The sequence below is a fragment of the Malaclemys terrapin genome, chromosome 7 (assembly GCF_027887155.1).
Source record: "Malaclemys terrapin pileata isolate rMalTer1 chromosome 7, rMalTer1.hap1, whole genome shotgun sequence".
Taxonomy (NCBI): domain Eukaryota; kingdom Metazoa; phylum Chordata; order Testudines; family Emydidae; genus Malaclemys; species Malaclemys terrapin.
This window is the reverse complement of record NC_071511.1, coordinates 127,462,213-127,487,794: the sequence shown is the minus strand read 5'-3', so window position 1 is coordinate 127,487,794 and position 25,582 is coordinate 127,462,213. Positions and strand designations below refer to the sequence as shown.

The following is a 25,582-nucleotide window of genomic DNA, read 5'->3' as shown; positions in this document are numbered from 1 at the left end:
TGGGGGGAGTCGCTGTATCGCCCGGGGGGGGAGAATTGGGGCCGGGGGCAGCCAAGAGGGGCCAGCGTGTGTCGGCCTGGGCCCTGCCCCTTCCCCAGCCAGGCAGCTTTTCCCGGCCGTTCAGCCCCTCGGTGAGCGAGCGCACAGGCTGGCCCAGCTCCAGGCTCAGCCCCCGTCCCGCCCACCCTGGGGGAAGTGCTGACTCGGCAGCGAAGGCCAGGCCGGGTGGCAGCCGGTGCCCAGAACCGCCATGGCAGCCAGACACGGGCTGGGCAGGGCCTGGGCCGGCTGCAGCCTGCAGGGCCGGAGGCTGGCTCACGCCGGGGCCGGGGGCCAGCTGCAACGGGAATATGACGCTGTGGTGATAGGGGGAGGTAATGCCGGGGCTGGGGGCTGCTGCTATTGAACCCTGGGTGAGGGGCATCTTGAGGGGGGGCACTTCCCCCCCCCCCCCCAGCTGGGCTCCAGCTCCCCACCGGGACGAGCCTGGGGGTGCAGGAGCGCTGGCTCTTTGAGACAGGCCTGCAGAGCTGTGTGTGAGAGAGAGCGCCAGGCCCGAGCTGTCAATCAGTCAGCTGTGCTGGCCAGAGCCCCTGGGGCTCCCCACCGAGCCGCCTGGGCTGGCCCTACCCAGGGGGGGGGGATTGCTGGTCCTTGGATCCTGCAGCTCCTTCATCCTCCAGTTCGCAGCCCCTTACCTGCCCGGCGGCCCCTGGCTCAGGACAGCAGATGGGGCGGCAGGGGGCCGCCGGGCCTACCCGGGCCGCCTTGCTCCTCGCGTGCCAGGCCAGGGCCCTGCAGCACTGAACGGCAGAAGCTACAGGCAGGGGAACGATGCCCAGCAGCAAGCCGGGGTGAGGGGGGCTTTTCCGAGCGCCTCCACTTCTAGGGTCAGCTCCAGCTGCCCCCGAGCGCCCCTTCGTTCCCTGGGCACACGCATGGGATGTGTGGACCTAGCGCCCCCCCCCCCCAGTTCAACGTTAATCTAGGCCCCCTTGGCCCATGGCTGCCTCCCCCAAAGGGTTCTGTGGTGGACGAGCTCGTCCTGCTGGGGTCACCAGAGGCGATTGGTTACCGTGGGTCCTGCCCAAAGGGCTGATGTCACTGGCAGGCAACGTTTGCTCCAGACTTTGCAGAAGTTTTACAAAGACACATCCAGTGAGTGCTAGTATTAGGTGCACGTTCACACTTCCAGCACGTTGTGCTGACTGAGTCCTTCACTATCGTGAACACTTGGGGGGGGGGGGGAGTTTCAGCAGCGACTCCCCACCCCCAGCTACCCTGGCACCCTTTCCAGCAGACATTGCCCCTGACGAGGGGCAAATTCTGACCTTTAGCACGGCTGTAAATCAGGGGGAATCACATGGGTTTCAACCAGTGGGCTGACTTCAGCGTTGTGTAACTGAGGCCAGAATCTAGTCCATCGTATTTCATGTTGAGTTTAATCCCACTGATAGAAGATTTTGAACGATGTATTTTGACCTCCTTAATATAAACCTGGGGTTCGTTGACTGGAATTCTGAGTTGCAATATTATTTGTGTTGGAAAACAAATACACAAACAGCCGCTTCAGTTGTGGGGTCCTGTGAAACAATCGTTGTGTGAGGTGTGATAAAGTGGTGGTGTGTAGCAGTACCACAAGGTGTACAAGAGTTTGGCTGCAGGGTGTGGTGGTGGGTAGTTACTTGTGTCTGACATGTAGCCCCTGGAGTCCCAGTTAAAGTTGCTTCCCCCCCCCATCTGAAATGGGGCTGGGGTGTGGGGCTGGCATCCTACGCCAGCCGGGGGGGTGCTCATCTGTGCCCAGTGTGATGGGCAGGGGCTGGTGCAGCCTCCTGCCACAGCTCTGCTCCCTGGCCATTGGGTGAGGTGAGTTAACAGGCCTCAGCCATGCCGGACAACCAGGTGAATGGCAAAGCCGCCGGCATGTAGCCATGGAAACGGCACAGGGGGCTGCATGGGGGTCCTGCACCTGGGGAGAGGAAGGACTGGGAGGCTGGAGTGGGGGCCCGCTCTCTCCTTGGGGGTCAGTGCTGCCCATGTGCCTCAGTGGGGTGCGTTTGGTGCTGTGCTGCAGAGAATGGGGGAGGAGGCGCAGTGCTGCTAAGGGGCGGGGGGCTTTCAATGTGTGTGGGGCGCAGTGCTGGGGGGAGGAGCCAGTGCTGCAGGGCGAAGGGCGCGGGCGGGGCGGGCTTGCTGGGGGGGGGCATTGTCTCTCCCAGCCCCTCCCCTCCATGTTCATGAAGGTCCCCAAGGGTGTTTCCCATGCCTAGGGCAGTTGCCAGCACTGTCCCAGCCCCGCGCCCTCGGCACCCACGCGGGTGGTGCCGCCTTGCGGGCACGGGGCATTGTGGTGAGCGCGGCACAGACAGCACCATCCAGCCGTGGCTGTCAGGGAGATGGTGAGTAGCGGCAGGACCCATTGGTGCCCCAGGCCCTGGCTCCTCTCACCCTCTGCCCATCTCTCGTTGCAGGGCACAACGGGCTGGTTGCAGTGAGTATTGAATGCCAAGGCAGCTGCCTCGGGGCCCTATTTCGGGGGGCACGGGGGGAATCCCAAGTGCATGGGGGGAATCCTATGGTGTGAGGTGAACGCTCCCAAGAGCACTCGAGTACAAGCGTCCTGGGTGGGTTTGTTGGGGGTGGAGCTTTGGGGGTGTCCGGGGGGGGGTTGTTGGAGGGTGTCCTGGGGGGATTGTTGGGGGGGGTCCTGGGGCGGTTTGTTGGGGGGGATGTCCCGGGTGGGGGCTTGAGGGCATCCTGGGGGAGTTTGTTGGGGGGGATGTCCCACTTGGGGGCGTCCTGGGGGGGTTGTTGGGTGTCCTGGTGGGGGTTTGTTGGGGTGGGATGTCCCAGGTGGGGGCTTAGGGGTGTCCAGGGTGGGGGGTTGGGGGTGTCCTGGTGTTGGGGGGCCCATGGGGGCGGGTGACTCTTGTGCTCTCGGCAGGCTGCCTACCTGCAGAAGTCGGGCGTGCGGACAGCCGTGCTGGAGCGGCGTCACCTGCTGGGAGGTGCCGCCGTCACAGAGGAGATTATCCCAGGTAAGCACGGCCCCGCCCAGCGAGATGCCCTGGTGCCCGGGCTGGGCTGGTAGCTGACGCTTGCTTCTCTTTCAGGCTTTAAGTTCTCCAGAGCGTCCTACCTGCTCAGCCTGCTGCGGCCACAGATCTCCACAGAGCTGGAGCTGCAGGTACCGAGGCCAATCCGGGGGGGCTCAGCAGGCCCCCGGTGCTGCCTCCTTCCCCCCTGCTGGGAGCCTTGGTGGGTGTGAGCCCTAGCACCACTGCAGGGCCAGAATCCCCGGGCCAGGCCCAGCTCGCTCCCCCCTCTGAGCCTCGGGGGCCCAGTCCCTGGAGCCTGCCAGCCCTAGGGTTACCATATGTCCGGATTTTCCCGGACATGTCCGGCTTTTTGGGCTCCAAATCCCCATCCGGGGGGAAATCCCAAAAAGCCAGACATGTCCGGGAAAATCGGGACATGCGGGGCCGGCAGGGCCGGGCCGGGGGCTGGGCCGAGCTGGGGGCCGGAGGCCGGGCCAGCGGTGCCGAACTGGGGGCCGGGGACCAGCAGTGCTGGGCGGGCCGGGGGTGCTCGGCCGGGGGCTGGCCTGTGGCCGGCACCCCAGGGCCCGAGCCGACCCAGGCTGGAGATGCCGGGGGGCCAGACTGGGCCGCGCCTCCCACCCCCACCCCCCCCTTACCTGCTTCAGGCTTCCCGCGAATCAAATGTTCGCAGGAAGCAGGGGAGGGGGCGGAGTTGGGGCGGGGACTTTGGGGAAGGGGTGGAGTTGGGGCGTGGGCGGGGCTGGGGGCAGGATCGGGGCCCCATGGAGTGTCCTCCTTTTGGACACTCAAAATATGGTAACCCTAGCCAGCCCCCAACTCGGAACAGCTCCCCAGGCCTGTCCCCTCTGGGCTGGTGAGGAGGGCCGGAGGGGCAGTGCTGCCTGGCACTGGCCGCGCTCTGTCTTGCAGAGGCATGGTCTGAGGGTGTACGCCCGCGACCCCTACTCCTTCACCCCCGTGCTGGAGGATGGACAAGCCCAGCGCTCGCTCCTGCTGGGCCACGACATGGCGGAGACCCAGCGGCAGATCGCTCAGTTCTCCTCCAAGGACGCACAGGTACCGAGGGCAGCAGGAGGGGCTTCAGCGGTGCCAAAGTCCTGCCAATCCCCGTGTGACTGGCCCTACATGGCCCGAATCCCGGGCGTGCAGTGCAGCCCTGGGGTCTGGCCTGGGGGTGCTCCCTGCAGCCTCCTGGCCCACGTGCCGAGTCAGAGACAAAGCAAGGATTTGGGTCCTTGCCCTCCCCAGCCTGCCAGCTCGTGGGCACGTCCCGGCTCGAACGCTCGGGGCAGGGGGCGGAGGGTGGTCGGTGTTCTGCACAATGCGTAGCTGCAGCCCGAGGCCAGGTCCGCCCTAGGACGCCCTGGCAAAGTGCCTACTGTGGACGCAGCGTGTACCAGCCCCTCCAAGTGACACAAGCTATGCCAGGGGACGTGTGGTTTTCCCAGGCTAGCCAGGTCTACGCTGGGGGCGTTTCCCAATCGCACCTCATCCCCCCCGACTGACCCGGCTGTGCCAGCACAAGTGTGTAATGTGAGTGTGACACATTTCGGGTTACCCAGGTGTCCGGGTGTGTGGCTGCCACTTGCCCCCAGCATGAGGGAGCCGTGGCTGTGCCCAGCAGGGGACGTTCTCCCAAAGCTACCGGCTGCCAGCAACATGCGCGCTCCACTCCCGGCTACCTGAGCCCCGCTCGCTCCCTCCGTGGGCGAATAATTTACACCCCAGCTTGTCACACGGAAACGCCCAGCCCCTTGTCGTCTGGGCACCCGCACTGTGCACCCATCCGTTCGCTCAGCTGGGAGCATGAAAAATCCACACACACACACACACACACACCCCGAGTGCAGAGCTAACCCCCACGCAGACAGTCCTCGGCTGATGGACGAGTTCTTCTGCCAGCCCAGCTATCAGGGCGGCGGACCACGGGGACCAAAGGGCAAACTGGATAAATTCATGGAGGTTAAATCCATTAATGGCTATTAGCCAGGACGGGTAAGGAATGGTGTCCCTAGCCTCTGTCTGTCAGAGGCTGGAGATGGATGGCAGGAGAGAGATCACTTGATCATTACCTGTTAGGTTCACTCCCTCTGGGGCACCTGGCATTGGCCACTGTCGGCAGACGGGATACTGGGCTGGATGGACCTTTGGTCTGACCCGGTCTGGCCGCTCTTATGACCCCTCCCGTCAGTGCCGTGGTGTCTTCACCGAAGCGCAGCTGTGCGCATGGAGCATTTCCAATGCAGACAAGCCCTTACATGGTCCCAGACTTACTCTTTCCATAACCTGGGTGGTTCATTAGCTTCAGCTCCGCCCTGAGGTCCCCTCGTCAGAGGCTTTTCTTGGGGTTCTTTGCTTTGTCCATGCTCAGGCCTGCGGCTGGAAGCAGGGCTGGGTTGAAGGATGCGGACGGTTCTCTCTCGGTTGAGTAGCTGAGACCCACCTGGGCTTTCCCTCCAGCAACTTCCGCATTTCCCACAGCTTTGGGCAGACCTCACCCCAGCCCCCCTTCAGTGGGTCAGACCCAGCTGTAATATACTTGCCTGGGCATGTCTGTGTCACCGAGGGCCTGGCCTGAGTTTGCAGAGAGCCTGAGCCGATTGCTGTTTCTATGGCAGGCTTCGGAGCCGAGGCTCCATTAACATCGGCATTGTGAAAGGTCCCTGCTGATCAACGCCCAGCCGGGAGGGATGCAGCCATACGGTGCTATTGAGAGTGGTGTCTCCTTCGGCCGGCGTGCAGGGGCTGGGCATGGGCCATGGGCCGGTGCTTTGGAGCAGGGTGTCCCCTGCACCTGTTGTACTTAAAGTACTGCACAGGATCTTTTCAGGGGGAATAAGGCAAAATGCCACATTTATTAGTAATACATGTATTCATTAACACTGTATTATATGCATATAATATATTACACTTACACTCACACACACACACACAAACCCATTCCGTCTTGTTGTTACCAATTAGTTGCTCCCCTTAACTTCACTGGCCAGGTGAGTTAGATGGGGGAGGGGGTGGAGCCGGGCTTCTGCCGATCCGGATCGATGCTCCCATGTTGACAAGACGAGACCCAGGGTCCTCTGCAAGACACCTCACTTTTATAGCAGCTTTCCTCTTATGCAAATCTAGACCAGATTCAAACTCTGTGTCTGTGTCCATTGGTCCTTTGTGCTGCTTTCTTTTGAGTGTTGTCCCAATGCTGCAAAGAGGGTGTTTCCAAAAGCAGGTGCTTGCTTCTAACCCCCGAGGCCGTCGGTATGTCTGCTTGTCCTTAATGAGCCCACTTGACACGTTTTATTGTTCTTGGGTCTGGCTCCCAGCCCCTCTCCAACAGTTGAGGCTGTCTGGAGGTGCTGCCTTCCATGCCTTGCTCATTCACACCTCATTCATTCAACAGGGCAATTGATTAAGAGTGTGGGGGGAAGAGCTCTTGTTCTACTGCTAGCAAACAGAAATTTTTCTTCTATCTTATTCTATCCTTAGGGGCTATAATATTATACCAAGGGCAATGCAAAGTTTCTAAATGAGGCTTTGATACAAAGTTCCATGAAAACAGAGGTCACACGTGGGTAGACCCACCACAAGGTTATATGAAGAGGCACAATGTAAAGTCATATGAAAATTATCAGAGATTGATCTACATTGTCCCCCTTTTGACCTCTCAAGAACAATTCTTGAGTGGTCACCATATAAATCTTTTGTATTTGTTGCAAACAAACCAAACAATTATAACCAGGTGAATATAACTAAAACCATTACAATTGACTAAACGCCAGATATAACATAAACACAAATGCAAACAATTATAATAATTGGACTTAAACTAACATTCAGTTGCTAAAATGTTGTAGAATTCCCTATTTTTAACAGTTGTTCTCAGAGGTTTCTGGGGACCTGAAAGATGGGACCATACAATTATGGGTTAAGGTCTTACAGGTTATGGGGGCCCAAGAACTACCCTTCAGGGCTTGGGGAAATAGAACCAGAGTGCATAGAGGAAAGTGTGGAATGAATAATAATACAAGCAAATGTAACTAACAATACAAATGTATCAAGAACAAAAATTAACAACAAAATGATTATTAGAGAACCTGACAAAACAAAACAACCCTGATGCACTGGGGACCAAAGTCTTTTGGACACAAGGGGTGATTGATAAGTTGGATGGAGATGGGGGAAGTAGAGAGAGGAAAAGACATTTGCCCTGTCTAGTGTAGTATTTCCTCTTTTTCTGGACCCAATGCTAGCACAGGACACCACTAGAGACAGACACAGAACATGCAACACAGAACACTGAACACAGACTTTGTCATGACACTAGAACCATGGTATTTTATAACTCTTCAGCTGGTACCAGCTCTCCTGATGTTCTGGTTCAGAGCCTGAAAGATAGAAGCTTGGAAACAAATTAGCACAGTGCTTTTACCCTGGCAGAACCTGCTTGGTCTTTGCCACAGTGTGTTTGGTACTTGGGGCTGCACAAATGCTAATTAAATGGTGCATTTTTTGTGAGTGTAAATCCTCCCTTTCTCTCAGTAAAAGGGCGTTAACACTCCATCTAGAAAAAAAATTTCTGTTTTAAAATCTCCAGCCATTTTGCCATGGCCTGGAGATCTGAGGCAGAAGCAGGCACTGTGGTTAACTGTTTTAATGGCATTTTGGCCCTGGGAGGAGGAATTTACCCAAATATTCCAAATATCCCCCTTCCCAATCTCCAGAGGGGTCCCAAAGGTCTGCCCCCTTCTGGGGTCTTAAATGTTTCTTCTCCTGATGTTACTGCTGCTGTAAGATTTGAGAGTGCTGTTTTAACTCTCTGTACCCAACCTGTTTTTCAGTTTCTCTATCTGTTGCTTGCCTGGGCCCGATCCTGCTTTTTCCAATAAACAGTTCCTTTCCATGGGCACAAGCCTTGTTCCACTACCAATTTAGCAAGGAGGGTGGGCTTTCCAACTAGCCCCCACCCTTCCTGGTCCCATTCCTTAAACATTTTCTTCAAAACTGTGAAATTACCATAGACTCATAGACTCATAGACTCATAGACATTAAGGTCAGAAGGGACCATTATGATCATCTGGTCTGACCCCCTGCATGCTGCAGGCCGCAAGACCCTTCCCTGGACTCTACCGTTGAAGTCCCCAATCCTGTGTTTTAGTGACTTCAATCCGCTGAGACCCTCCTGCTAGTGATCCCTGCCCCATGCTGCGGAGGAAGGCGAAAAACCTCCAGAGGCTCAGCCAATCTACCCTGGAGGAAAATTCCTTCCCGACCCCAAATATGGCGATCAGTAATACCCCGAGCATATAGGCAAGAGTCTCTAGCCTGACCCTTGTTGGCCATTATGCTGTTCATGTACCATTGCTTGGTTTTCCTTGGCTACTATGTTTTATCATTAAACCATTCCCTCCATAAACTCATCCAACTTAATCTTAAAACCAGACAGGTCCGTCGCCCCCACCGTTTCCCTCGGAAGGCCGTTCCAATATTTCACCCCTCTGATGGTCAGAAACCTTCGTCTAATTTCAAGCCTAAACTTCCCCCCGGCCAGTTTGTATCCATTCGTTCTCGTGTCCACATTAGTACTAAACTGGAATAATTCCTCTCCCTCCCTTGTATTAACCCCTCTGATATATTTAAACATAGCAATCATATCCCCCCTCAGCCTTCGCTTTGTCAGACTAAACAACCCAAGCTCCTCTAATCTCTTTTCATACGACAGGTTTTCCATTCCTCTGATCATCTTAGTCGCCCTTCTCTGCACCCGTTCCAGTTTGAGTTCATCTTTTTAAACATGGGAGACCAGAACTGCACACAGTACTCCAAATGAGGTCTCACCAGCGCCTTATACAACGGAAGCAGGACCTCCCTATCTCTACTAGATATACCTCGCCTAATACATCCCAAGACCGCATTGGCTTTTTTCACCGCCACGTCACATTGCCGACTCATAGTCATCCTGCGGTCCACAAGGACCCCTAGGTCCTTCTCCTCTTCCGTTACTTCTAACCAATGCGTCCCCATCTTGTAACTAAAATTGTTATTATTCGTCCCCAAGTGCATCACCTTACACTTTTTACAATTAAATTTCATCCTATTTCTGATACTCCAATTCACAAGCTCATTCAAGTCTCCCTGCAGAGTATCCCTATCCTCCTCCGAGTTTGCAACTCCTCCCACCTTCGTATCATCCGCAAACTTTATCAGCCCACTCTTGCAATCGGTCCCGAGGTCAGTTATAAATAGATTAAATAAGATGGGTCCCAAAACCGAACCTTGAGGCACTCCACTAGTAACCTCCCTCCAACCCGACAATTCACCCTTTAATACGACCCGCTGCATTCTCCCCATTAACCAATTCCCTATCCACCTCTGGATTTTCATATCGATCCCCATGTTTTTCATTTTAACCAATAGTTCCTCATGGGGTACTGTATCAAACGCTTTACTGAAATCCAGGTATATTAGGTCCACCGCATTTCCCTTATCTAATAAGTCCGTTACTTTCTCAAAGAAGGAGATCAGATTCGTTTGGCACGATCTGCCCTTCGTAAAACCATGCTGTAATTTATCGCATTTGCCATTAACTTCAAGGTCCTCAACTAGTTTCTCTTTCAGAATCTTCTCCAGCACCTTGCACACTACTGATGTTAAACTAACAGGCCTATAGTTACCCGGGTCACTTTTTTTTCCTTTCTTGAAAATAGGAACCACATTGGCTATTCTCCAGTCTAACGGGACTACCCCCGAGTTTACAGATTCATTAAATATAGTCGCTAATGGGCCTGCTATTTCCCGTGCCAATTCCTTCAATATTCTCGGGTGAAGATCGTCCGGTCCACCCGACTTAGTCCCATTAAGGCGTTCTAGTTTTGTTTCTACCTCGGATGCGGTAATCCCCCATCCCGTATGCCCCTCTGTAACGGTGCTAGTATCCCTAATACCTTCATTGGCCTCATTAAACACCGATGCAAAATATTCATTGAGATATTGCGCCATGCCTAGATTATCTTTAATCTCCTCTCCGGCTATAGTCTTCAGCGGTCCCACTTCTTCTTTCTTTGCTTTCTTCCTATTTATATGGCTGTAAAACCTCTTACTATTACTTTTAATTCCCCTCGCTAAGTCCAACTCTTCCTGGCCTTTGGCCTTTCTCACTCTATCTCTACATTCTCTGACTTCGCTAAGGTAAGTTTCCTTACTGATCCCTCCCCTCTTCCACTCTTTGTACGCTTTCTGTTTTTTCCTAATCGCCCCTTTCAGCCGGTCGCTCATCCAGCTCGGTCTAAGTCTCTTGCTTAGTAATCTTTTTCCCTTTTTGGGGATACAGGCCTCTGACAGCTCTTGCATCTTTAACTTAAAGTAATCCCAGGCTTCTTCTGCCTTTAGGTCCCTTAATACACTTTTGCCCAATCCACTTCCCTTACCAGTCCCCTTAATTTGTTAAAATTGGCCTTTTTAAAATTATAAACCCTAGTCTTTGACTTAATTCTGGTACTCTTTCCATTTAGTTTAAAGCGAATTAGCTCATGATCACTGGAGCCCAAGTTGTCCCCCACTACCACTTCCTCAACAAGGTCCTCACTACTTACCAGAATCAAATCTAAAATGGCCTCCCCCCTCGTCGGCTCAGCTACCACTTGATAAAGGAATTGATCCGCAAGCACATCTAGGAACATCTGAGCCCTATTATTGCTACTAGTGTTTGTTCCCCAGTCTATATCTGGGAAGTTAAAGTCCCCCATAATTACACAGTTTCTATTAGTATTTACCTCCCTTAATACATTAAACAATTCCTTATCCATATCCTGGGTCGATCCCGGCGGTCTATAGCACACCCCAAGCACTATCCCCGGAGAGGCTCTAGTAGTACTTTTACCCAGCTTGAGTATCGCCCAGACGGACTCTGTGTTATCTATTCCATCCACTATTATTTCTTTACAGCTTATTTCACTATTGACATACAATGCCACCCCCCCACCTTTACCTTTATCCCGGTCTTTCCTAAACAGCGCATACCCCTCCATACCTGCGTTCCAGTCGTGACCGCCATTCCACCACGTTTCAGTTATTCCTACGATATCCGGTTTCAATTCTCGGACCAAGAGCTCCAATTCCTCCATTTTATTACCTAGGCTTCTCGCATTGGTGTACAAACAGCCTAATGTATGTCGTTTAGCCTGTCTCCCATTACTAGCACTGTATGTTGCGGGCCTCTTTGTGTTCGTCCCCCCTGTCCCTCCTATGTCCAATCTCATCTCCCCGGCTATGTCTCCTCTTATTACACTCAGCTTTCCAATACCGGAAACTGGCGTGGAGATTAACTGTGCATCTCCTAACCATCTCCCCAAACTTCCTAGTTTAAAGCTCTTTTGATAAGATGAGCCAGCCTCCCTCCCAGAAGTCTATTTCCTTCCCTACTCAGGTGAAGCCCATCCCGCGAGAACAGGTGTCTGTCCCCGAAAGCCTCCCAGTGGCCATACATCCCAAAGCCCTCCTTATAGCACCACTCCCGTAGCCAACTATTTATCCTCAAAATCCTATCAGCCCTTTGCTGCCCTTCCCTCGGAACAGGCAGAATCCCACTAAAGATAACCTGAGCCTCTATCTCCTTGAGAGTCTTCCCCAGCCTGGCATAATCTCCCTTGACTCTCTCTAACGAGAACCTAGCCGTGTCATTCGTTCCTACATGAATATTACTTACAAAAAAAACAAACAGACATAAACCACACTACATTGCCCAAACTCCTATATCCTTCAGAGTTTGGTTTAACAGAACAAGATCTGCATCTTATGTTTTTAACCCACTCTGGGCCAGAGGGAGACACGCTAAGCTTCCCTCTGTATTACTCGGTCTGCTACCACTGAGGGTTCATACACCAATTATACAAATCCTTCCCCGGATTAGATCCTTCCCCTGATCAGAGTGAGAAACACTAAGTTCTCCTCTTTAGCTCAGCCTTCCTATGGCTGAGGGTGTATGTACCTCTACAACACAATTGAAACCTAAACTTCTATATCCTTCAGAGTTTGGTTAGATCCTTCCCCGGATCAGAGTGAGAAACACTAAGTTCTCCTCTTTAGCTCTACAACACAATTGAAACCTTGTTGCGGATTGTGGGGGAGTTAGGGCCCTGCACCCCTCTTCCCGAGATTCACTGCGACTCTCAGCCAGCCAGTAAAGCAGAAGGTTTATTTGGATGACAGGAATACAGTCCAAGACAGGTCTTGCAGGCACAGACAACAGGGCCCCCCCTCAGTTAGGTCCAGCTTGGGGTCCCAGGGCATGCCAGCCCACCCCCCTTGGGGGGGGTCAGAGCCATCTCTGCCTTCCAGCCATCTCTCCAGCCTCCTTCTCCCTGCTTCCAGCACTCTCCTTTTACGACCCCTCCCACAGCCTTTGTTCAGTTTCCCGGGCTAAGGAGTCGCCTCGCCTTCAACCCCTTCCTGGGTTCTCATGTTACACACTCAGGTATGCGCCCTCGGGCGCCCTCGGGCAGATCCCATTCTGCAATGCAGACTATCCCAGCACACTCCCCTGTCAGCATTCACAGACCACCGTGAGAACAGGCCCAGTTCGTCACATCTCTCCCCCCTTCGAGACCGAACTGAGCAGGGTCACTTTAGCCAGTGACCCGGGGAAGTTCGAACCTACCCCCGTTCCCATGGATGCCCCCGCATCCCTCCCATTCCTTGGTGGGAATTACACCAGGCCCCTCCAGTTTCACGCCCCCCCTTAGGTCGGGGTGCTTGATGGCACTCGCAGTTCGCATGTGGGAAGGTTTATGCGGCCTGCGCCCTTTTCCCACCCCCATACCTCTGGGGCTCCAACTGGGCTGTGGTCTTCTCCCAGCGCTCCAGTCTGGAGGTCTGTGCTTTGGGCTCTCTTGGTTTAGAGCCGCCCTTTTTACCTTGGTCACCCTCCGAAAAGGCTCCTCTATGCTGGGCAAGGGTCCTAAAGCTGTTTTCCCCTTGTCCCAGGCCTTCCTCCCCCTCTGACAGGGGTCACAGGATCCGCAGTACTGTCGGACAGTAGCAAAGACCCCAGGCCAGTAAAAGCTCCGTAGCAGCCTCTGCTGGGTACGCCAGGTTCCCTGGTGCCCTGAGAGGGGAATGTCATGGGCCCGGCACAGCAGCTGGCGGCGATACTTCTGGGGTACCACCAGCTGCCTCCTGATCCCCCCTGACTCCATTTTCCCTGGGGGAGCCCATTCTCGGTACAGGAACCCCTTCTCCCACAGGAATCCTTTCCGGCCACCTCGTCCCATGGTCTGTACCGCATTGAGGTCGGCCAGGTCCCTTATCTTCCGCAAGGAGGGATCTCTCTGCAACTCGGCCTGGAACTCAGCAGCTGGGACGGGGATGGCCACCTGCTCTTTCTTGCCCGCTGGGTCCGAAGCTGCAGCCTCCCTGAGCCGCGTCCCTGGGCGTTCCCTCCCCACCGGGTTAGAGTCCCGCGCCTCAGGCAAGGCACCCCCCCCAAGGCCAGGGCGCAGTGCCCCTCGCCGGCTCTGACCGCGGGTCACAACTAAGGCGGTCTGGGGGCTGCTGGGCCAGTCCTCTAGGTCCCCCCCCATCAACACCTCAGTGGGCAAATGGTGGTGCACTCCCACGTCCTTGGGGCCCTCCTTGGCCCCCCATTTCAGGTGTACCCTCGCTACGGGAACCTTGAATGGGGTCCCGCCCACCCCGGTCAGGGTCAGGAAGGTGTTGGGCACCACCCGATCTGGGGCCACCACCTCGGGCCGGGCCAGTGTCACCTCTGCGCCCGTGTCCCAGTAACCATAAACTTCCTTCCCATCCACCTCCAGGGGAACAAGGCACTCGCTCCGCAGGGACAGCCCCGCGCCAACCCTGTAAACGGAGAACTTTGAATCCGGAGCATCTGGCCCCCCAGAGAAGCTGGCCTGGGGCTCTCCTCCCTCCTTAGCAGGTGGTACTCTGCCAGCCCCCCTTCCCTGGGAATGCTGCCTCTCGCCGGGCTGGGTCTCTACCCAGTCAACCCTCTGTGGGTTCGGCCTGCTCAGTCTGTCCCTGAGCCTGGGGCATTGGGCCCGTATGTGGCCCTTTTGGCCACAGTGGTAGCAGCCCATGTCCCATGGGTCCCCTTGAGTGGGTCGGATGGTCCTGATGCCGGATGTTCCCCTCTGATGGGGTTTTTCTGTATTTTCCCACGGGGAGGTCCCATGGTGACTCTCTCTCTGCGTTGTGGTGGGATTGCTCCTTTGGGACTCCTCCCTGCCACCCCCTGACCGGCTCTTTACAAACTCATCAGCCAGCTGCCCGGCGTGTCGCGGGTTCTCTGGCTTTCTGTCCACCAACCACAGCCTCAGGTCGGATGGGCACCGCTCATACAGTTGCTCCAGTACCAGCAGTTTAATCAGGTCCTCCTTCGTCTGGGCCCCACCAGCCCACTTGCTGGCGTATCTTTCCATGCGGGCGGCTAGTTGCAGATATGAGATCTCAGGGGTTTTATCTTGACTCCGGAACCTTTCCCGGTACATCTCAGGAGTCAGCCCAAATTCTCGTAGCAGGGCCTTTTTGAATAGTTCGTAGTCCCCTTTCTCTGCCTCTCCCAGTTGGCGGTACAATGCCACGGATTTGGGGTCCAGTAAGGGGGTAAGGACCCGGAGTCTGTCCGCGGGTTCCACCCGGTGCAGCTCGCAGGCCGTCTCAAAGGCCTCCAGGAAGTCATCCATGTCCTCCCCCTCCTTGTATGGGGCCATGATGCACTTATCAAAGCTCCGTGCAGTCCTGGGTCCCCCCTCACTCACCGCAGCCAGGGGTTCGCTGCCCTTCAGTCTCGCCAGTTCCAGGTCATGCTGACGCTGTCTCTCTTCATGCTGTCTCTGTCTCTCATTCTCCTCCCGTTCCTGCTGACGCTGTCTCTCTTCACACTGATGCTGTCTCTCTTTCTCCTCCCGTTCACGCTGATGCTGTCTCTCTTTCTCCTCCCGTTCATGCTGTCTCTGTCTCTCTTTCTCCTCCCGTTCATGCTGTCTCTGTTGTTCACGATCCTCCAGCTCTCTCAGTTTTAGCTCTTTCTCCCATTCCAGCCAATTCCGCTCCCCGGATGCCGAACGTCGCCGGGAGGATCCTCTGCTGGCCGGCGAGCTTCGCCGGGGGGACCCCCTGCTGGCCGGGGGGGCCACGGCGCCTTCGGTATTTGCTGGGCTCCTCCCCACCCTTCCCCTAGGCATAGGAAGGAGGGGTCTCGGGACGCCCTCAGCAGCCGGCTGACCACTCCCAGCTGGGACAGACACTGGGGCCTGCGCTGCATTTGCCAGGCTGCTTCCCTGAGACACAGGGATCAGTTCATTCGCGCGATCTTCTGCCTCCAGCTGGGCAATGAGCTGTTCTTTGGTGAGCCTCCCAATGCGCAGCCGCCTCTGCTTGCACAGCTCCACCAGGTCGCTCTTAAGCCGCTTGGCATACATCTTCCTGCTGGCCACTCACCGGCCTGTGTGCTCACAGCTCCCCACAGTTCCCAGGGGGCCCCCTAGTGTGCCAGCCCTTCTCGAGGTCACCACCTCTCTGCCAGGGTCGAGCTGCAGACTCCTCCGCCCCTGGGACCACTCGCTGCGATCCCCTCGGGGGACCCTGTTACTGCAAAAGTCCTTCTCGCTGGTCACACACTCCCAGGGGTAATAACCGTCCCTCTCTCACTCTTCAGCGCGCCTGGTCCCCGTCAATCCCCCTTCGTTTTACTGCTCCCCAGTCACTTACTGCAGGAAGCGCCGTCCACGGGGTGCAGTAGATCCCACCGCTGCCACCAGTTGTTGCGGATTGTGGGGGAGTTAGGGCCCTGCACCCCTCTTCCCGAGATTCACTGCGACTCTCAGCCAGCCAGTAAAGCAGAAGGTTTATTTGGATGACAGGAATACAGTCCAAGACAGGTCTTGCAGGCACAGACAACAGGGCCCCCCCTCAGTTAGGTCCAGCTTGGGGTCCCAGGGCATGCCAGCCCACCCCCCTTTGGGGGGGTCAGAGCCATCCCTGCCTCCCAGCCATCTCTCCAGCCTCCTTCTCCCTGCTTCCAGCACTCTCCTTTTACGACCCCTCCCACAGCCTTTGTTCAGTTTCCCGGGCTAAGGAGTCGCCTCGCCTTCAACCCCTTCCTGGGTTCTCATGTTACACACTCAGGTATGCGCCCTCGGGCAGATCCCATTCTGCAATGCAGACTATCCCAGCACACTCCCCTGTCAGCATTCACAGACCACCGTGAGAACAGGCCCAGTTCGTCACAAACCTAAACTCCTATATCCTTCAGAGTTTGGTTAATCCTTCCCCGGATCACAGTGAGAAACACAATTGAAACCTAAACTCCTATATCCTTCAGAGTTTGGTTAGATCCTTCCCCGGATCACAGTGAGAAACACAATTGAAACCTAAACTCCTATATCCTTCAGAGTTTGGTTAGATCCTTCCCCGGATCACAGTGAGAAACACAATTGAAACCTAAACTCCTATATCCTTCAGAGTTTGGTTAATCCTTCCCCGGATCACAGTGAGAAACACAATTGAAACCTAAACTCCTATATCCTTCAGAGTTTGGTTAGATCCTTCCCCGGATCACAGTGAGAAACACAATTTAAACCTAAACTCCTATATCCTTCAGAGTTTGGTTAGATCCTTCCCCGGATCACAGTGAGAAACACAATTGAAACCTAAACTCCTATATCCTTCAGAGTTTGGTTAGATCCTTCCCCGGATCACAGTGAGAAACACAATTGAAACCTAAACTCCTATATCCTTCAGAGTTTGGTTAATCCTTCCCTGGATCACAGTGAGAAACACAATTGAAACCTAAACTCCTATATCCTTCAGAGTTTGGTTAGATCCTTCCCCGGATCACAGTGAGAAACACAATTGAAACCTAAACTCCTATATCCTTCAGAGTTTGGTTAGATCCTTCCCCGGATCACAGTGAGAAACACAATTGAAACCTAAACTCCTATATCCTTCAGAGTTTGGTTAATTAACTGAAAGTTTACGCTCTTTTTCCTCTAGTGCCAGGCTTGCTAAAGCTGGCGGTGTGCACACCAGTTTGATAATAACTGTGGGTTCTATGCTTGCTCCCCCTTTCGCATTCTCCACCAAAATGTTGTACTTAAAGTACTGCACAGGATCTTTTCAGGGGGAATAAGGCAAAATGCCACATTTATTAGTAATACATGTATTCACTAACACTGTATTATATGCATATAATATATTACACTTACACTCACACACACACACAAACACACTCCGTCTTGTTGTTACCAATTAGTTGCTCCCCTTAACTTCACTGGCCAGGTGAGTTAGATGGGGGAGGGGGTGGAGCCGGGCTTCTGCCGATCCGGATCGATGCTCCCATGTTGACAAGACGAGACCCGGGGTCCTCTGCAAGACACCTCACTTTTATAGCAGCTTTCCTCTTATGCAAATCTAGACCAGATTCAAACTCTGTGTCTGTGTCCATTGGTCCTTTGTGCTGCTTTCTTTTGAGTGTTGTCCCAATGCTGCAAAGAGGGTGTTTCCAAAAGAAGGTGCTTGCTTCTAACCCCCGAGGCCGTCGGTATGTCTGCTTGTCTTTAATGAGCCCACTTGACACGTTTTATTGTTCTTGGGTCTGGCTCCCAGCCCCTCTCCAACAGTTGAGGCTGTCTGGAGGTGCTGCCTTCCATGCCTTGCTCATTCACACCTCATTCATTCAACAGGGCAATTGATTAAGAGTGGGGGGGGGGGGGAGAGCTCTTGTTCTACTGCTAGCAAAAAGAAATTTTTCTTCTATCTTATTCTATCCTTAGGGGCTATAATATTATACCAAGGGCAATGCAAAGTTTCTAAATGAGGCTTTGATACAAAGTTCCATGAAAACAGAGGTCACACGTGGGTAGACCCACCACAAGGTTATATGAAGAGGCACAATGTAAAGTCATATGAAAATTATCAGAGATTGATCTACACACCTCTCTGACAAGGGCTGGGTCGCTGAGCATGCAGGAGGCTGTCTTGCCTGGCTCTGACCGTGGATGTGCTAAGCAGAGAGTGGGGGGCGCATGGCGTGCTGGGCGCGTGCTCAGCGGGGAGTCTGGAGGGGCGCGGCCGGGTAACAGCAGCGTCTCTTCTCAGGGCTGGTGTCCACTGGCTCCTGCCTCTGTCTCCGCTTCAGGCCTATCCAAAGTACGAGGCGTTCCTGAGCCGGTTGGTGTCGGCCCTCGACCCGCTGCTGGACGCGGCACCGGTGGACCCCGCCGCCTGGAGCCAGGGCCCCCTGCGTCAGCGGCTCCGCGCCCTGCGAGGCCTGCAGCCCCTGCTGCGGGCGGGTACGTCTGGGGCAGCGGCGCAGGAGGCTCCGGCCGCGGGTCCATGCCCATCCAGTGGGGCACGGTGCTGGCGTTAGAGGGCTCACCGCTTCCTGTAGGAGATGCCCCGGGCACTGCCCTGGGGCTGGCAGAGACCTGAGCCTTTCCCCTTGGCAGCTAAACCCCTGGCTACAATGTGAGTCAAGTACCCACCGTCCCCGGGGCAGACCCGGGCCCAGGGCCTCGCGCGTACAGAGCCCAGGCTGGGCCCAGCCTCGTGCCGACTGCCTAAGCGGGAAGGGCTCCAGGAGGGTGCGGTGGGGCCCGGGGAGCCGTCCTCTCCCAGGTTGGATGGCGCCACCTCTGACGCCCGTTTCTTTCCCTCAGGCCTGGTGCTGGGGAAGCAGCTGCCGCAGTATTACCAAGTGCTCACGGCTCCAATCACCAGGGTGAGTAACGGCTGTAAACGGGACCGTGCCCGTGGGACGGGAGACACCCTCCCTGAGGGGGCAAGGGCTGAGCAAACCATGCATGGGGCTGGGCCTGGGAGGGGGATGTGGGGCTGAGCTGTGCTCACAGCTCCATGGGACCCTGGCCCCCTGTGCCGGCCTGGGGGGGACCTGCCTGCCCCCTATGCAACCCTGGCCCCCTGTGCCGGCCTGGGGGGGACCCGCCTGCCCCCCATGGGACCCAGGCCCCCTGTGCCGGGCTCTCTTCATTAAACACCATTTTTGTTTTTCTCCCTCTCCAGATCTTGGATCTCTGGTTCGAGTCGGAGCCCTTGAAAGCGACCCTGGCTACGGATGCAGTGATCGGCGCCATGACCAGTCCCTACACGCCCGGCAGCGGGTAGGGTGCGGGTCTGGGGCTGAAGAATTCCCAGCTCCCCAGGGCCCTCCTGTTCCTGTCCCCGACAGCTGCTGCCGGGCTGTCGCGCCCCAGCCTCGCTTCTCCCCACTCCTGCCCTGAGCTGGTGCCATGTTCCCCCTGGTGCCTGGACAGCGTCCCCCCAGCACGCACCAGGCCCAGAGACCCCCTGCTCGGGCAGATCGGTGGGGTTTGCCTGGGCTGGCGCTGTCAGGCCTGAATGCCTTGGCGGCCTGGCAGCTGTCTGGGCCCAGCCCTGCAGCCGGGTGGGACAGGCGCTGGGCTCGGGGTCTCCGACTGGGGGGGGTTGGCAGCACGCGGGCATGGGAGGGGCAGGGGCAGCCTTGGTGCATCTCCCCTGTGTAACCTCAGTGTTTGGTTGTGCCCCTGGGGCTCGGGGAGCTTGGGCCCCTCTGCGTGTAGTTACGCTGCTGGGAGGCTTGGCCTGAGCCCCCGGCTCTCCGGCTGGATCGGCGTTACTCCCAGGGCTTTGCCACGGGGGGTGGGGGTGCCCTGGCCATGCCCTGCTGACCACGGGCAGTGGGAATGCTGCCCGCCCCGGCCGGTATCTCTGCCCTGCCCATACCCGGCACAAAGCTGTTAATCTTTGACCTCTCTCCTAGGTATGTGCTGCTGCACCATGTGATGGGCGAGCTGGAGGGGCGGAAGGGGGCCTGGGGCTACGTGGCAGGCGGCATGGGAGGGGTGTCCCAGGCCATCGCTGGCGCAGCTGCTGCCCACGGGGCAGACATCTTCACCGAGAAGGTGCCCGGCTTCCCGGGGCGGGGGAAGAGAACACAGCTCCCCGGCCCAGAGGGACCACAGCGCCATGAATCCTCCCCTCCCTCCTGCCCGTTAGCTGCCTGGAAACAGTGACCAGAGACTGTGGTGAGGGGCATAAACCCCACCGGGTAAGGGGGGGCTGGGCCAGCCCAGCAGCATCCACACGGGAAAGGGTCACTGGGCGGCCGCACCCTCCCTGCAGCCACGCTCTGCTCAGCGCCCCCAGCGCGCTCCAGGCTGATCTCCCGTCTCCCCCTCGCCAGCCGGTCGCCCGCGTGCTGCTGGGCCCCCGCGGGGAGGCGCAGGGGGTCGTCCTGCAGGATGGGACCGAGGTGAAGAGCAAACTGGTTCTGTCCAACGCGTCTGCTCAGCTCACGTTCCTGAAGCTTGTTCCCCCGGTGAGACGCGCCGGGGAGATGGGGAGGGAGGTGCCCTGGGGGAGATGGGCCACGGGGGACACAACGCGCCGGGGGAGATGGGGCGGGGGGGGATGCACTGGGGGAGATGGGGCGGGGGGGGACGCGCCAGGGGAGATGGGCCACGGGGGACACAACGCGCTGGGGGAGATGGGGTGGCGGGGGATGCACTGGGGGAGATGGGGCGGGGGGGACGCGCCGGGGGAGATGGGCCGGGGGCCGGGGTGGGAACGCACCGGGAGAGATGGTCTGGAAGGGAGGAAGGTGCCCCGGCGAGATGCTCCCACGTGTGTGGTTCTTGTACAGCGCCCTGCCCGAGAAATCGCCAGGGAGCCGCACTACCCAGCGTGTTCCCTGGCAGTGGCAGCACCTGTGTGCGGACAGGCAGGTACAGCCAAGGGAGGGGTCGCGTTCCCCATGGTAACGAGCCCCTCCCCCCACGATGATAGCAACACACCCCAGCACCTATGGGGCAGCCGGAGGAGGCCACTCCCTCTCCATCCCCCTGTGACTAAGGGGCTTCCCCAGTACCGGCCTGGGAGCCCCCAAACCTCTAGCAAACACAACACGGTGGTGGAGGCCAAGGCTGGAGCAGCGCAGGGCAGCGGAGGTGGATCTGGGAGGGAGCAGAGGGGAAGGTGTCTTGGGGCATGAGTTTGCTCCCCTCCCCATCAGTGGGGTCCGTGACTGTTGGGGGCCTGCCCCATGTGGCTGGGCTGCACCCCAAACCATGGCACTGCTGTGCCCTCCGGGCTCCTGGGCAGCTCCAGCCCTGCCCAGGTGCAGCCCAGCGCTGGCTGCGCTGCCAACCAGTTCCCAGGCTTGTTTCCAGCCCCTGGTGTCTGAGCCGGGCTCTCCCCGCTCCAGGAGCAGCTGCCGGAGGAGTTCCTCCAGCACGTGGCGCAGCTCGACACGCGCTCCCCCGTCACCAAGATCAACGGTAAGTGTCAGTGGGGGACATCCCACTCCCTGCCCCACCGAGGCCCCCTGGGGCAGCGGGACACTGTTGGGGCCTGTGAGATGCTGCTCCCGTGGGAGGAAGGAGCCGTCATGGGTCTCCGTGAGGCTCCCTGCTGCAGCCTGAGTCCGGAGGGGAAACTGGCCTTTTCCTGCACCATGCCCTCCGTTTCTGCCGTGCTCCCTGTCTCCCTGGGCTCAGCGATCTGCCCTGGCCCCTCTGGGTGTCAGGAGCACGGGAGGCCCCTCTGCCCCTCGGATTCACCCCCTCTCTGACATCCCCAGTGGCTGTAGATCGGCTGCCCAGCTTCCTGGCTGCGCCCAACGCCGGTGCTGGCTGCCCGCTGCCCCATCACCAGTGCTCCATCCACCTGAACTGCGAGGACACAGACCTCCTCCACCGCGCCTTCCAGGAGGCCAGCAGTGGGGAGCCTTCCACCAGGTAGGGCTGGAGCTGGCTGGTGGTTGGCAGAGCTGGGGTACGGCAGCGGGGAGATAGCCCAGGGTCTGGGCCCCTCACTGCTCTGCTCGGGGCGATGCTACCAGGGCTCTGGGGCAGCTGCCCGCGCTCAGCAGGGTCTCTTGAGAAGGGAAGGACAAGGGAGCCACCAGGATTTCTGGAAGGAACGTAGGGGAGGTGCCCACTGGAGAGCTCAAAGCTGGGTGACGTGGGGCTAATCCGGGCTGGAGGAGCCGGGGGGCAGGGGCTGAGGCAGTGGGAGGGTTGCATTGGTAGCATGCCAGGGCGCTGGGCAGGGCTCGGGCTGGATTCCTTCCCGGGCTGCCCGGTCCGAGGGCTTTGACTCTCTCTCGCTCTTCCCAGGCCCATGATCGAGCTGTGCATCCCCTCGGCTCTGGACCCCACGCTGGCCCCCCCGGGTTGCCACGTGGTCTCTCTCTTCACGCAGTACACCCCATACGTGCTGGCCGGCGGGCGGCCGTGGGACGAGCAGGAGCAGAACGCATACGCCGACCGGGGTAAAGCCAGCGGCTCTCGGCGCTCGTTAGCTTCCCATCCACGGCCCCTTGCCCACTGCTGCTCCCTGGGCGCCCGATCCCAGGGAGGCGTGCAGTAACCAGCTGCCTCAGTCCTGCCTTCGGAGCGAAGTGGCGAATTCCCCCATGTAGGGTTCCCAGGAGTCCGGTTTTCGACCGGAACGCCTGGTTAGAAAGGGACCCTGCTGGCTCCGATCGGGCTGTTAAAAGTCCAGTCGGCGGCACAGCGGGGCTAAGGCAGGCTTCCTGCCCAGCTCCACACAGCTCCCGGAAGCAGCAACGTGTCCCTAGGCAGAAGTGCCACCATGGAAGCTCCGCGTGCTGCCCCACCCCGAGCACCGGCTCCATAGCTCCCATTGGCTGGGAACCATGGCCAATGGGAGCTGCGGGGGCGCGGTGCCTGCGGGCATGGGCAGCATACACTGCACAGAGCCGCCTGACCACCCCTGCGCCTCGGGGCCACAGGGACAGGCTGGCCACTTCTGGGAGCAGCGCGGAGCCGGGGCAGGCCGGGAGCCTGCCTTAGCCCCACTGCACCGCCTACCCGGAGCCGCCTGAGGTAAGTGCCGCCAGGCTGGAGCCCACACCCCCCACCCCTGCCCCAGCCCTGAGCCCCCTCCTGCAACCCCATACCCCCACCAGAGTCCTCCCACACCCCAACCTCCTGCCCCAGCCTACGCCCCCTCCCGTACCCAAACTCCCTCCCAGAGTCCGGACCCCCCACCCCGAACCCCTCTTTTCTGGCCCCATCCTGGAGCCTACACCCCCTGCTTGAGCCCTCACCCCCTCCCACACCCCAACCCCCTGCCCATCCCAGTGAAAGTGAGTGGGGGAGGGCGAGGGACGGGCAGGGGGGATGGAGCGAATGGGGGGGTGGGTCACAGGGCAGGGGTGTTGGGTTTTGTGCGATTAGAAAGTTGGTACCCCGACTGCGGGGGCCATCTAGCCCTGCCCCCCAGTGCCCCGCAGGGAGCTGCAGGCCTGGGGCTGGGCCCTGAGCCCAACTGGTGACGTTAGACATGCAGGCCGAGCCACGTCTCTCGCTCGCTCACTCTCTAGTGTTTGACTGGGTCGAGGCCTACGCGCCAGGCTTCAAGGCATCCGTCGTTGGCAGAGACATCCTGACGCCTCCGGCTTTGGAGAAGATCTTTGGGCTACCCGGAGGGGTGGGTATATCATGAGATTCACAGAGCCCGCCCAGCCCAGCCTGCCTGGCGTCTGCCCACCCGGTGCCCCCGGTGCCCACCCAGCCTGCTTGGCATCTGCCCACCCACTGCCCACCCTGCCCAGCCTGCCTGGCATCTGCCCACCCGGTGCCCCCGGTGCCCAGCCTGCCTGGCGTCTGCCCACCCACTGCCTGCCCTGCCCAGCCTGCCTGGCGTCTGCCCACCCACTGCCTGCCCTGCCCAGCCTGCCTGGCATCTGCCCACCCGGCGCCTGCCCAGCCTGTCTGCCCCCAGCCTGGCCTGCCTAGCAGCTGCCCGCCCGGCCTGTCTGGCCCAAAGCTAGTGAGGGAAGCCGGAGCCGTGCAGCCGGTTGTCCGGCTCTGAGCAGCAGGAGGCGGCTATTCCAGGGCCTAACTTCACCTGTTGTTTGCAGAATATATTCCACGGCGCAATGTCCCTGGACCAGCTGTATTTTGCCCGACCGGTGCCCTCGTACTCTGGCTACAGGTCCCCGATCCCAGGCCTGTACCTCTGCGGCAGTGGCGCCCACCCCGGTATGTGAGCTGGGACCCTCCCTTCATGGCTACAGGGGGGGAGAGCGCCAGGCGGAGGCTCACGCTGGATCCAGCCCTCTCTGCGTCGGGGTGACCAGCTGCCCTGGGGGCTACACCGGCGTAATGCCAGGTCATTGTGCTGACCTGGCCGCTGGCTCTGCCCAGCGTCTGAGCAGGAGAGCAGAGGGCACGGACGCCCCCGTGGGTCACAGGCTGATGCCACGGGACACCACATGCCTTGTGCCCTGTGGGGCGCCTGTGATGAGCAGCTGTCCTCGCGCTGGGGTCCAGCCGATGGCTCTGCCCAGGGCCGGGTGGAAGCGACTGGGCTGGGCTGGCACAGGTCTGGCCGAGGGGTGGGCCCAGGCAGCAGGAGGGAGAAGTCTGTCCATAGGGCAGCGAGCGGCTGCACCCTCGAGGTGGGTTTTTCCCTGCTGCGGTGAAGCTGCCATGGCTGGTGGGGTGTCTTCTGCCCTGCTACGCCCAGAGTTCCTGGGCAGGGACTGACGGACACACCCACAGGCCCCCCCCCCTCATGTATCTGCTTCCTTTGCAGGTGGGGGAGTGATGGGGGCTCCGGGCCGCAATGCAGCCAGCGTGGCCCTGGAGGACTTCAAACACATGTGATGGCAGAGGCGACACACCGGCCTAGCCCAGGGAAAGGGATGGTGGCTGCCGTGACCTGGCCAATGCGTGTGCCTCCCACCGTCCCACACAGCTCACTTCCCAAACACCCCACAGCATGGTGCTGTGAGAGCACGCCCCACCTCCCCCCCCCCCCGCACTCTGAGTGTTTACCCCATCGCTCTTACCTGCCTGTGGCATGGTAATCGGGGCGTGGGGGGCTGGCAGAGCCCTGTCTGCTCCTATCCCGTCCTGTCCCCCCCGCCCAGCTACGTGCCCCAAGCACGGCCACTCCCCGTCCCTGGGGAGATGCAACTCCAGGCTGCTGTGGAGGAGCCACAGAGCCCAGAGGACCGAGCCCTGCAGGTCCCAGAGCTGCCTGGAGAGGGACACTGGCCAACCCTTTCTAATGTAGACAAGGCCGGGGGCAGGCTTAGCCCTCGCCTGCTCTCCTAGAACCCCAGGCACAGGGCCGGCCAGGGTCACTCAGCCTTGACCTGAGCTAAGCTGAAGTCTGGACCATGGTCCACAACCCCTAAGTCAGCGGCAGAATAAAAATCTCAACAGCTGCTGTGTCGTGTTGTGCAGTGCTGCATTGTGCTGTGTCGTGCCAAGTAGTTGAAGGTTGCTATCAAATCCCCCCCTCATTCTTCTCTTCTGCAGACTAAACAATCCCAGTTCCCTCAGCCTCTCCTCATAAGTCATGTGCCCCAGCCCCCTAATCATTTTTGTTGCCCTCCACTGGACTCTTTCCAATTTGTCCACATCCTTCTTGTAGTGTGGGGCTGTCACAGAGTGTGGGGGGACACAAGGCCTGCACCCCCGTCTTCCTGCGATTCTCCATGACTCTCAGCCAGCCAATAAAGCAGAAGGTTT

At 58.2% G+C, this 25,582-nt stretch overlaps 1 protein-coding gene across 1 annotated transcript; it reads left to right on the top strand.

The window, feature by feature from the left end:
* Positions 1–203: 203 nt before the first annotated feature.
* PYROXD2 (pyridine nucleotide-disulphide oxidoreductase domain 2) lies at positions 204–25,275 on the top strand. Its single transcript, XM_054034645.1, has 16 exons — positions 204–374; positions 2,475–2,494; positions 2,948–3,041; positions 3,117–3,190; positions 3,975–4,121; positions 18,211–18,364; positions 18,731–18,792; positions 19,095–19,192; positions 19,834–19,975; positions 20,257–20,391; positions 21,277–21,349; positions 21,652–21,808; positions 22,190–22,344; positions 23,422–23,528; positions 23,962–24,082; positions 24,639–25,275. Exons 1-16 carry the CDS (start codon positions 251–253, stop codon positions 24,707–24,709), a joined length of 1,734 nt encoding a protein of 577 aa, XP_053890620.1. The 5' UTR covers positions 204–250; the 3' UTR covers positions 24,710–25,275.
* Positions 25,276–25,582: the final 307 nt, after the last annotated feature.